Source organism: Bos javanicus, chromosome 14 (genome assembly GCF_032452875.1).
Source record: "Bos javanicus breed banteng chromosome 14, ARS-OSU_banteng_1.0, whole genome shotgun sequence".
Taxonomy (NCBI): Eukaryota; Metazoa; Chordata; class Mammalia; order Artiodactyla; family Bovidae; genus Bos; species Bos javanicus.
This window is the reverse complement of record NC_083881.1, coordinates 66,485,924-66,498,909: the sequence shown is the minus strand read 5'-3', so window position 1 is coordinate 66,498,909 and position 12,986 is coordinate 66,485,924. Positions and strand designations below refer to the sequence as shown.

The following is a 12,986-nucleotide window of genomic DNA, read 5'->3' as shown; positions in this document are numbered from 1 at the left end:
ACCCCAGAGCTTTTGTTCCTCTTCAGAGCCACTCCTTGTCCTAGAAACACACCCCTCTGACCCCCCTCGGGCACTGTGACATCCAGGTACAAGTGGAAAAGGATTGGAAAACTCAAAAGAAGGCCAGAGGTCTCTTTCCTTCACTTGATGGATTCAAAAATCTCTCCTCCCCCCAAAATCTAGCCACTTGCTGAACAATTGATACCTGTACACGTTATGGAGAAACTTGAGCTAAAGTGAAGCCCAGGGGAGCAGGTGCGCACCTTTAACCTCTGACCCTTGTCTTCTCTTCCTCCCAGGTGCTGCTACCCCCGTACGATGATGCCACTGTGAACAGCGCCACCAAGGAGCCGCCGCCCCCGTACGTGTCTGCCTGAGCCTGGAAGTTGGGCGGCATGAGAGCAACGGCCAGACTTGTCATTCATCAGAGCAATAGTTCTTTAATTTTTCTTCTGAGATGAGCTCTCTGAGCTTATTTGTCGCAGAAATGCTACAGTTTAAAATTTTAGATGTTAAGTTGAAACTCTGTAGTTTGAAACCTATGCTTTAGCTGGAGCACCTTGCTAGAGTAGCTGTAGAAATTCTCTCTGTGGGGTGGGGTGGGGTGGGCTCCCCTAGTTTTCCCTCTGCGTTGGAACTACCCGACAACCCGGATGAATCTTGAGTCCGAGACGTCTGTTGTACGTGCTGAGCCCCAGAGTCGAAGACTTTCCAGCGCTTTTCTCTTCACTCCCTCTTTCTCTTTTGAACGTGTATAATCAAGTCAAAATTAGACAGTGCTTTCCTTGGCCATTCCAATTTATAGAAGAAACCCTTAGGAGAATAGGAATGTTATTTGTGTAAGGAGTCCATATAAATACATAAATAAAACAAGAATTTCCTTAGACATTTACTTTATGATTTAAATTTGGTGATGGTTTTTGAGTTTGCTGGTCAAGGATTTTGACTGTGAGACCCTCTGATAATCCATGGCAAGGCAGACAGTCGGTGGCCGCCCTGCTGGCTGCTCTTGTCCGCGCGTGTCTGGGGTCACAGTGTGGTGTGTCGGGGGGACTGATGGATTTGGTCCTTTGTGCTGTCAAGTCTCTCTTTCCTCTCCTTTTCCTGTCCCTGCTCAGAAACCCCTCTAGCTCAGTGTTCTGCCCTCGCCTGACTCGGGGAGGACACCCACCACCACCCTTTGTCAGGTGGAATTACTGATACATATTTATCTACCAATATGAAAGAAGGTTTTCTTCTCTCCCTACAAGGTGCAACCTGCTACTGTGAACTTCTGAGTATGCCTTGTGATCTTTTAAAAGTCTTCTGAAAAATGGGAGGTGGGGGCTGGAGGGGGGGTTGCTTTCCTTGTGAAATAGCCTTGTCTTGACTACCTGAATTTCCAGAGATTTTTGATATATTCACATGTTAAAAAGTCACAGCTCTTCATTTTGTTCATTATTGGATGTGCTTATAAATGAAGGTTTGCAATTAAAGTGAGATTTTTCCCACATTCAAGAAGACCACCTTTTGACTCTGGTGATTGTGCCTGGAAACACTTCTTGCCCACTTGGGACTGTGTTAGACACAGAATTTGGCCTGAGGAGGAGGCTCTATGGCTTGTCTCACACATAGGTGTTTTTTTAGTATCTTCATGCTGATAAAATCAGAGCATCTTGGGCCAAGAGAAAGGGAGAGGACAGACATGAACTTGCAGCATTCCTAACCCCGCCTCTGCCAACTCAGCTGCTTCGAATCTGATTGCTTTCTGTCCGCAGTGCAGTTGTAACAGGCTGTTTAGATTCTCTTGTGTTCCAAGGGAGGTTAAAATAGGAGGGATTTTGGCTTGTTTCCAGATAGGTGTTTCAGATAATATGGAAATGTAAGGAAAAAATAAGAGGTGAAGGGGGGGATGGTTTTTATCCCTGAGAATCAGCCTCAGTCATTTCTTTTGGTGCATCACGTTAGTATTCCATATACACTCAACCTCAGAAATTCTGTTCGTTGAAGCTCCCACCAAGTTAAACACATGCAGGGTTGTTACGGATGGAAAAAGCCTATCAGATCGTTTTCACTGATCCCTTGGAAGGCATGTGGGAAGTCACAGTCGTTTGCATATTACTCCCTGTGATTTTCCGGCACTTTGCTTAATCATGTTTTACACTATGAAAAATGAGGTGATCAAGTGGAGAAAAATGCTGGTTTTGAGACTCCCTTCATAGGGTCCCCAGAGGGGATCTCATTCACATGACACTCAGTGCCACCGACCAGAGGATTCATGTCACTCAGACCTCACAGGTGCTGATGCTACTGGGCCTTCCTGACGTGACATCTCAAGCTCACTCCCGAAGCTGCCCCCATCCTTACCTCTGCAGAGTAAGGAATTGTCTTCATGTCTCCAGTGTGGAGAGGTGATGGCTTGGATTAAAGTGACCCTCCAGAGCATACTCAGCAGTTCGCTGTGGCCCTGTCTCATGTCTAATACAGATACATACCTCTTTTAAATGTATTTGAAACCCCACTTTAATATTTAGCTCTGTTCTTCTGTTTTGTCGTCTGCAGAGAACAACAACAGTCATTACCTCAGTTGCTCTCATGCTTATATACTTTCTGGTCACTTGACTGTTGAGAACCGATGAGAGATCTTTGGGTTTTTTTGTCTTGAAACCCCCAAACCCTATTTTAAGGTTATGGATATTCAGCCCAGCACCAGTAGATGTGCAAATGGGCCCACTGATAAGCAGCCTGTGGGAGGGGTTGGAGTCTGTTTGCTGGACAGAGGGAAGAGAAAAACACATCTTTGGGCTTAGATGGGGTCTGCCCACTCTAGAAATTGAGCCTCCATTGAACGAGCCAGTCGGGTTTCCAGAATGTTCCGTCACATGAAAGGGCCGGTTGACTCACTGCTCCCCTTCCTGTACCTTCTTTCTACGTAAACACATGAGCAGCATCTCCCGCAAATCCCTTGTCCCCATCCTGTTGTTCTGCATAATGCCAGACAGGTTGTCTCCACCCTCCTTTCTCCCCCTATTTTTTTAAACTCTAATGGTCCCAAAATTTGTTTAGTTTGACTGCTTAGCTGAACCACACCTTATTGTATTTGTCTTTTCACCTTCACTTCAGTTTATTAATCAGCAGTACTCAGTAATACTCTCAAGAGATCATTTTTAGAGACAAAGCATTCAAGTTTTCTCCGTGGAGGGGATGTATTATATGTGAATCACTGGAGTCATCATTGGAGGAAAAAAATCCTGCTATACAAATGGATCTTTTATGAAAACACTATTTCCATTTGAAAAGATAATGTTAGCTTTTGCAGCCAATCTGGAAAACGACCTAAATATTGTGACTGTTAATATTGCCGCTGGTCATGTAGACAAAATTCTACATTCTGGTGGGGAGAGGGCAGGTGAGGTATAATGCCAAAGGACAGCCAGTGTAAAGTGAGACATTTCAGTACCAGAAGTAGAACCCACTTCTGTGTAAAATGGGTTTTGGGCAGCTCACATCCGTGTTCTAAAAGGGAAGGAGAAAGGAGGCATTGCATAGATGTCTCCACACCCATGAAATTCACTTAAGGTGTTTTGCCTGCTGGCCAAGTTTTCTGCCAAATGACTGGTGTGTGGAAGCCAGCCAGGTCTGCAACCTTCTGCTGAGAAGCCCATGCATGCCTGCTGCTGAGTCGTGTACGGAGACAGAAGAGAATCTATTGCCTGGCCAACCCTGGAGAAGTGACATCAAAGCAAAAGTCTTAGCTCTCTACCTGCATCGATACGACCCTAAGTAGAGGAAACGCCTGCTGCTTCAGAATGAAGAGTTTGGCTCAAAACAGCATGATGGACTAAAGTTTTATTTATTTTATCCCATCTAAAACCTAACATACTTTTTTTTTTTAAACACATACTTTTAAAAAAACCATTAGCAGACTGATTCATGTTGAGGTTTGACAAAAAACAACAAAATTCTGTAAAGCAATTATCCTTCAATAAATTTTTAAGCCATTAACAACAAACAGATAAAACAAGTTTTTGCTTACTAAGTAAAATTTATTATCATGGGATCTTCTTCAGCTGAGCAAATAGAACATATATATTCCTTGGTGTTGGGCAAGTTGTCCAGGGTATATTGTTGCAGTAGAGAGAGTTTGGAGAGGAACTGTGTGACGGTGGGTAGATGGGCGTAATTAGCCAGCAGTGGGGCCCTCATTTCTCTTAGAAGAGCCTGGCAGTGAATGTACCATCAGATTGTCTGCTAGTCATGGTTCAGTTCTCTGGCATATCGAGTCCTGCTGTGAAGAAAGATAACCAACAACAGGTGCCAGATTCCTGGGACCCTAAGTTTGGGGCCTCCGATCTAGACCTAAAGAGCTGATGAGGCTCCCGTCTGTGGTCTCCACCTGAAAAACCCCTGGCTCTGGAAAGACTGGGAACACTGGGTCTGCTCTCTGTGTGACCCACCAGCAGAAAGGACGGTGTGCTTTGTTTGTGTGTGTGGGGGCCTTTGTGAGATGTCGCGTTTCCCCCAGTATTCATTTTAGCTAAACAAATGTGTCTTTATTTAACTATTTTACTTTCGCAAGATAATTTCTTTAGTTCTTTTAAACGTTGGTTCAGTTGCTAAGTCGTGTCCAACTCTTTGCAACCTCATGGACTGCAGCATGCCAGGCTTCCCTGTCCTTCACTATCTCCTGGAGCTTGCTCAAACTCATGTCCATTGAGTCAGGGATGCCAGCCAACCATCTCGTCCTCTATCATCCCCTTCTCCTTTTGCCTTTAATCTTTCCCAGCATCAAGGTCTTTTCCAATGAATCAGGTCTTCAGGTCATGTGGCCAAAGTATTGGAGCTTCAGCTTCAGCATCCAGTCCTTCCAGTGAATATTCAGGGTTGATTTCCTTTAGAACTGACTGGTTTGATTTCCTTGCTGTCCAAGCGACTCTCAAGAGTCTTCTCCAGCACCACTGTTAAAAAACATCAGTTCTTCAGCACTCAGCCTTTATGGTTCAACTCTAACATCCATACATGACCACTGGAAAAACCATAGCTTTGACTATACGGACCTTTGTCAGCAAAGTGACGTCTCTGCTTTTTAATACAACACTGTCTAGGTTTTTCATAGCTTTTCCTCCAGGAAGCAAGCATCTTTTGTTGCTGCAGTCATGTTATGTCTTTTAAATTAAATCTTTCTTTCCTGCAGATTAGTGTTAGTCTCTCAGTCATGTCCGACTCTGCGACCCTGTGGACTACAGCCCACCAGGCTCCTTCGTCCTTGGGATTCTCCACGCAAGAGTAGATTGCCATTCCCTGCTCCAGAGGATCTTCCCAACCCAGGGATCGAACCTGGGTCTTCTGCATATTCCTGCATATGGTCCCCTGCAATAAATAATAATGGCAGCGCCAACCCTGCTTTTATCAACACTCCCAGTCTTCTCTTAATGACATCACGACATCAAATATTCACTGTGCCTGAGATGAAGCATTGTTTCCTCTTCCCCCAAATCTGCTCATGTTGACCCCTGTATCTGCTAGTGGTCTCCCCATCATTCCTGTCACCCCCAACTTGAGATCACAGGGCCTCTTTGCCTGTCCCTTTCTCCCTAATCAGCCCCCAGACCTGTGGCTTCTACCTCATCTGGCAGAATGACATTGACTACTCCCTGAACCTTTCTATGTGCCAGCCATGCTGCTAAGCACTTTACAGTTACTGTTTATCCTCATCTTACAGATGGAGAAACAGACTTTTAAAGGAAAATAACTGATCCCAAGTTTCCACAGTACGTGGCAGAGTCAGGATTTTGTTGCCAGTTGAGTCCAGTTGAGTCCATCTAAGCATCTATTTCATATCTTTGAGACATCAAGAATCTCAGAATTCTGTACCAACCCTCTCGGTTCTTACTAACAAGGTTGATTGCTACTAACTGGAATGAAGACATTACAAGAAGGAAGGCAAGTCATGTAAAGCCATATGAAGTTTGTAAACTTGGGGTGGATTTTTTTACTTGAGGTTTGTATTACACAAGTAAAGCTGTCTATTTTCTATTTAATCAGGCTTAAGCATGTTCTGTGAATATCAGCTTTTAATTCTTATCATAAGGAAAGTGTTCAGCTAGGAAGAAAGATCAACTGAGGTGGGCCTTTGGGAGCAGTTAATTGTTTTGAGTGAGCGATTTCCTTTTGAGAACATTAGACACTTTAAAATGCACTAGTTTATCTTTTTTTTAACTTCTTCTTTGGCTGGGTCTTCGTTGCTGTGCATGGGCTTTCTCTAGTTGCAGTGAGTTGGCCTCACATTGTCGTGGCCCCTCTTGTTGCAGAGTACAGGTTCTAGGAGCACCGTCTTCAGTAGCTGTGTCTGGCTTAGTTGCTTCTCGGCATGTGGGGTCTACCTGGACCAGGGATCTAACCCATGTCCCCTGCATTGGCAGATGAATTCTTTTTTTCTTTTTTTTTTTTTATTGAAGGATAATTGCTTTACAGAATTTTGTTGTTTTCTATCAAACCTCAACATGAATCAGTCATCGGTATACATATACCCCCTCCCTTTTGAACCTCCCTTCCACCTCCCTCCCCATCCCGCCCCTCTAGGTTGATACAGAGCCCATTTGAGTTTCCTGAGCCGGCAAATTCCCATTGGTGATCTATTAAAAATATGGAACGCATCATGAATTTGCATGTCATCCTTGCACTGGGGCCACGCTAATCTCCTCTGTATCGTTCCAATTTTAGTCTATGCGCTGCCTAAGCGAGCACTGGCAGGTGAATTCTCAACCACTGGACCACCAGGGAAGTTCCTGGACTGATTTATCTTTCAAGACGACTGTGTGCAATAACGTTCCAAGCATAAGTGAGTAGATAAGTGATGTAATGTGTTTACATTATCTTGGAGGAATAACTGGGGCCTTGAGACCCAACTCTCTTTCCTTCCCTGCCTGCCCCAGAAAACCTCTCTCACAGGGTTTGTTTCCACATTTGCCAAACAGAGGGAGAATATAGCCCTCTCCCACGAAACTCTAGGTTTTCCTCCGCCCTGTGAGGTTAATACACTAAATCATCTGTGTCCCTGAGAACCAGCTTCCTTGAACATCTTAGGAGTGAATCCAGGCCTGACTCTGACATCAGTAAACTTGTGCATTTAAAAATAAAATTACATAAGGGAGTTTCCTGGTGGTCCAGTGGTCAGGATTTAGCACTTTCATTGCAGTGGCCCAGCTCAAGGAAGATCCCACAAGGCGGAAAGAAAATTGTATAAGTAATATATTGCAAGAAAAAATAGAAAATAAAACCAATAATTTATCCTTTGGGTCTCATCTTGAATGTCACTGCCTTCTAGAAGCCTTCTGTGACCCTCTAGTCTGGGAGGGATTCGTTTTCTGTTCTGCCATAGCATAACATGGGCATCCCTGATAGCTCAGTTGGTAAAGAAATCGTGTGCAATGCAGGAGACCCCGGTTCAATTCCTGGGCTGGGAAGACCCACTGGAGAAGGGTGAGCTACCCACTCCAGTATTCTTGGGCTTCCCTGGTGACTCAGCTGGTAAAGAATTGCCTGCAATGTTGGAGACCTGGGTTCGATCCCTGGGTTGGGAAGATCCCCTGGAGAAGGGAAAGGCTACCCACTCCAGTATTCTGGCCTGGAGAATTCCATGGACTGTATAGTCCATGGGGTCGCAAAGAGTCAGACACGACTGAGGGACTTTCACTTTCATACATAACATACCATAGCATCCCAGTCAAGGCACACCTTACATTCTGGTTCCTGTCACCTTTCTCATCTGTCCTCTCCCAGTAGATTAGAAACTGTGTCTATGTTCCTTAGTGTTCTGTCCCCAGTGCCTGGCATTTGTTTGGCAGATAGAAGAAGCTCAAACATAGTCACTAGAATAAGAATAGAATAAGCATAGGAGAGCAAGTAAAACCATCTGTAACCCCACCCATGGTGATTGCGACAAATTCTTAACAATTCAGGGGGACTCAAGCTCCACCTGGAAAATCCCATGGACGGAGGAGCCTGGTGGGCTGCCGTCTATGGGGTCGCACAGGGTCGGACACGACTGAAGCGACTTAGCAGCAGCAGCAGCAAGCTCCACAGAGACTACTTTTTCCAGAAAAGACCCCTGGGGGAATAAAAAGACCTCATTCCTGTAGACAGTAGGAGGGAACAAAGAGAGGTCTCTCCACAGACCCCACCAGTGTGTTTACTGTGGGTTGGGAGTGGGGTGGCATCTCAACCTCTAGAAGTCGTAGAGGTGATGGGCAAAACCCAGCAACACAGAAATAGAAGGACTGATCTCTCAAGAAAGATTAAAGGACAGCTGAGATGAGGGGATAGATGACGCCCTGCTGCAGTTCACATTCAAAGGGGAAATGGCATTCTTAGCTCTATGCTTGTGATCGAGTTCTTTTGTGTGAATTTAATGCAGGAGGGCTCTGAATGAAACATTAAATCACTAGATGTGTGGCTCCCTTGAACTTGCTCCTTTCTCTTTCCTAGTAGATTAGTGTATTGTTGGAACAATGAATAACCAAGTCTGAGACCCTCTGGAACTCTGAGGACTTGGGGACATGAGGGAAAATTCCAAACAGCCAACATGCAACTCAAGTCCAGCTGAGACGTTCTACTTCCTGGGCACTTCAGATTTAAATAAAACCCCTGAAGGCCTGTGTGTGATAGAGCATGTTTGTCTTTCGGCCTTTACAAGAGTAGTCTCAAGATCCCATCAGGAAAGCCTTGTGCATTTCCCTGTGGCGGGGACCACCAACACTAGCCCAGAAGTCCCCGCCAGCTGGCAAGTCCTGCGGTGGAAAACAGTAATCAGAGGAGGAGTCCAGACTCCAGCACCGGTGTGTGAGAACACAGGAATAGGAGCTGAGGAACGGGGCAAGAGGCCCTTCCTGCCCATGTGCGACAGACCTGCTTCCAGGAGGGAGAGCTTTCCGAGAGGGGTGTGCAAACAAGGAAGAGGAGCAGTCTGTTTCAAAAAGAGATGAAAACGTGTTTATGTGAGGACCCAGAATTAAAACCTACCATCTCCCCATAAACCCACACTTTATTAAGATGCAGTTCACATGCCATAGAATTGCACGACTTAATGATTTCTTAATATTATCCAGTCATGCAACCATCGCTACAATCAACTTTAGAACATTCCCATTACCCTTCAGAGAAACTTCTCATGTATAAAGAATCACTCCCCTTTCTTCCCCCAAACTTCTCACCTCAAGGCAACCACTAATTTACTTTCTGTTTTGATGGATTTTCCCTGTTCTGGACATGGAATCATACAGCGTGAAGTTTTGGGTGATCTAGCTCTCACTTAGCTATGCTGTTTTCTAGATGTATCCATCGTGGTGGCACATATCAGCATCTCAGTCCTGTTTATTGCCAAATAATGTTCCATTTTAGTTATCCATTCATCAGTTGGTGCACATGAAGGCTGTTCTCACTTTTTGGCTATTATGAATAATGCTGCTAGGAACATGTGTGTACAAGATTCTGTATAGACATATGCTTTCTCCCTCCTACATACCTAGGAGTAGAATTGCTGGATCTTACAGTAACTATATGCTTAATTTTTGGAGAAGCTGCCAAATTGTTTCCCACAGTGCTTGCTCCATTTCATGTTTTTACCAGCAGTGTTACTAGGGTACCAGTTTGTCCAAATCCTTGCCAACACTTGTTTTTGCTCATCTTTTTTTTTTTTATAACAGTCATCTTCATGGGTGTGAAGTGATGTCTTGTAGTTTGGTTTTTCACTTTAGTTTTTTGACTGCACTGCGTGGCATTTGAGATCTTAGTTCCCAGGCCAGGAATTGAACCTGTGCCCCCTGCAGTAGAAGCACAGAGTCTTCACCACTGGATCATTAGGGAAATCCTTTGTGTTTCTTTCTTTTAATTAGAGTATAATTGCTTTGCAGTGTTGTGTTAGTTTCTGCTGTACAGCAAGGTGAATCGTGTACACGTGTATACATGTATCCCCTCCCTCAGCGCCCCTCCCACCCCCTAGGTCATCACAGAGCACTGAGTTGAGCTCCCTGTGCTGTGTAGAGGCTTTCCACTAGCTGTTTTACACATGGTAGGGTATATATGTCAGCCCTAATCTCCCAATTTGTCCTCCCCCTCCTGCATCCGTATGTTTGTTCTCTGTGTCCATGTCTCTATTCCTGTACTGCAGGAATAGGTTCATCTGCATCATCTGAACCTGCATCATCATCACCATCTGAACCCTGTGTAGGTTCATCTGCATCATTTTTTTAGATTTCACATGTATGCATTAATATACAATATTTGCTTTTCTGACTTAATTCATTCTGTGTGACAGACTCTAGGTCCATCTATATCACTACAAATGACCCAATTTCATCCCTTTTTATGGCTAAGTAATATTTGCACGTGAGTTTGAGTGAACTCCGGGAGTTGGTGATGGACAGGGAGGCCTGGCGTGCTGCAATTCATGGGGTCGCAAAGAGTTGGACACGACTGAGCGACTGAACTGAACTGAACTGAATATTCCATTATATATATATGCACCATGCCTTTTTTATCCATTCATCTGTTGATAGACCTTTAGGTTGCTTCCATGTCCTGGCTATTGTAAATAGTGCTTCAATGAACATTGGGGTACATGTGTATTTTTGGATTATGCTTTTTTTCAGGGTATATGCCCAGCAGCAGGATTGCTGGGTTGTATGGTAGTTCTATTTTTAGTTTTTTTAAGGAATCTCCACACTGTTCTCCATAGTGGCTGTATCCATTTACATTCCCACCTACAGTGGAAGAGTGTTCTTTTTTCCCCACACCCTCTCAGCATTTATTGGTTGTGGATTTTTTGATGATGGCCATTCTGACTGATGAAAACAAATCTAGGGGTTTCTCTGGCAATCCAGTGGTTCCCTGGTGCCTCAGCTGGTACAGAATCCACCTGCAATGCTGGAGACCTGGGTTCGATCCCTGCCATCCCCTGGAGAAGGGAATGGCTACCTGCTCCAGTATTCTGGCCTGGAGAGAACTCCATGGACTATTCCATGGGGTCACAAAGAGTTGGACATGACTAAGTGAATTTCGCTTTCGCTTTCGCTTTCATTCTGACCAGTGTGAGGTGACACTTCATTGTAGTTTTGGTTTGGATTTCTCTAGTAATTAATGATGTTGAGCATCTTTTCATGTGCTTTTTGGCCATCCGTATGTCATCTTTGGAGAAATGTCTATTTAGATCTTTCACCCTTTCTTTGATTGGGTCATTGGTTTTCTTTTGATGTCTCTTGTGGTTTTGATTTGCATTTTTGTGATGGCAAATATTGTTAAGCATCTTTTCACTTGTTTATTGGTTATCTGAATATCTTCTTTGTAGAAATGTTTATTCAGAAACCTTGTCTATTTATTCACGTAAGTTGTTGAATTGAATTTAGAGTCCTTTACTATTCTATATACAAGTCTCTTATCAGTCTATGATTAACAAAAAATTTTCCTTCATTCTTTTCAAAAAATTTCCCCCAGTCTTTTCTTGACAGTGTCCATTGAGGTACAAAATTTTTAATTCTGATCAACACCAATTTAACTATTTTCCTTTTGTCATTGTGCTTTCAAAGTCATATCCAAGAAAGCATTGCCTAGTACAAGGTCATGAGGATTTACTTCAGTGTTTTCTTCTGAGAGGTTAATAGCTTTAGCTATTATGTCTTTGATTCATTTTGAATCAATTTTTGTATGTGGTATGAGGTCAGGGTCCAAGTTAATTCTTATCCGTGTGTCTATCCAGTTGTTCCAGCACTAGTTGAAATTCTTTCCCCCATTAAATGGTCTTGGCACCTTTGTTGAAAATCAATGACCTGTGAATGTGAAGGCTTATTTTTAAACTCTCAATTCTAGTTCAGTTGATTTTATGTCTGTTTTATGCAAGTACTGCGTTCCTTTGATTACTGCAGCTTTGTAGTGAGTTTTGAAATTAGGGATCGTGGACGCTCCTGCTTTGTTCTCTTTCAAGATTATTTTGGCGACTCTGGGTCTCTTGAATTTCCATATGAACTTTGGCATCAGCTCATTAATTTCTGTAAAGAAGCCAGCTGGGATTTTTGATAAGGATTGTGTTGATTCTGTAGGTCAGTTAAGGGAATATTCCATCTAAACAATACCAGAGCTTTCAATCTATGAATATGGGATGTCTTCCCACTTGTTTAATATCCTTTCAATTTCTTTCAACAATATTTTGTAATTTTCAGAGTATAGGTTTTGTACTTCTTTTGTTAAATCCTTTTCTAAGTGACTTATTCTTTTTGACGCTATTTTCAATGGAATTGTTTTAATTTCATTTTCAGATTGCATAGAAATATAATTGATTTTTGTCTATTGATCTTGTATCCTGCAACCTTGCTGAACTACTTCCTTAGCTCTAATACTTTTTTAGTAGATTCTTTAGGATTTCTACCTACCAGATTGGGCTTCCCTGGTGGCTTATTGGTAAAGAATCCACCCACCAATGCAGGAGACACGGGTTCAGTTCCTGGGTCGGGAAGAGCCCCTGGAGAGGAAATGGCAACCCACTCCAGTATTCTTGCCTAGAGAATTCCATGGACAGAAGAGCCTGGTGGGCTACAGTGCATGAAGTCACAAAAGAGTCGGACACAACTGAGCGACTAAACCACTACCACCTACCAGATCATGTCTTCTGCAAATATAGTCTTACTTTTTTCTTTCCAAGCTGGGTACCTTTTATTGCATTCTCTTGCCTTGGCTAGAACATCTAGTCTAGTGCTGAACAGAAGTGGTGAGACAGCATGTCTTTGTCTTGTTCCTATCCCAGAGGAAAAGTTTTCAGTATGTTAGTTGTGGATTTTTTGCAGATGTTCTTTACTAGATCGAAGAAGTCTCCATATACTTCTAGTTTGTTGGGTGTTTCTATCATGAAGGAGTGTTGAATTCTATCAAACACTTTCCCAGCATCTACTGAGATCGTGTGGTTTTGGTCTTTTATTCTGTTGATGTGGTGTGGTACACTGACTGATTTTCAGAAATTT

The 12,986-nt window shown here is 43.4% G+C and overlaps 1 protein-coding gene and 1 non-coding gene across 5 annotated transcripts in view; one reads left to right on the top strand and one right to left on the bottom strand.

Moving 5' to 3' along the window:
• LAPTM4B (lysosomal protein transmembrane 4 beta) overlaps positions 1 to 906 on the top strand; it is a 62,223-nt gene extending 61,317 nt beyond the window's left edge. For all 4 annotated transcript variants that reach the window (XM_061439312.1, XM_061439315.1, XM_061439314.1 and 1 more), the window contains exon 7: positions 300 to 906. In XM_061439312.1, coding sequence (XP_061295296.1) covers positions 300 to 377 — 78 coding nt within the window. In that variant the 3' untranslated portion in view covers positions 378 to 906. The remainder of the gene's footprint in view (positions 1 to 299) is intronic.
• A 5,713-nt stretch (positions 907 to 6,619) lies between these two features.
• On the bottom strand, positions 6,620 to 6,726 carry LOC133260852 (U6 spliceosomal RNA). The gene has a single exon (XR_009740993.1). It is a non-coding gene; the product is annotated as a U6 spliceosomal RNA (small nuclear RNA).
• Positions 6,727 to 12,986: the final 6,260 nt, after the last annotated feature.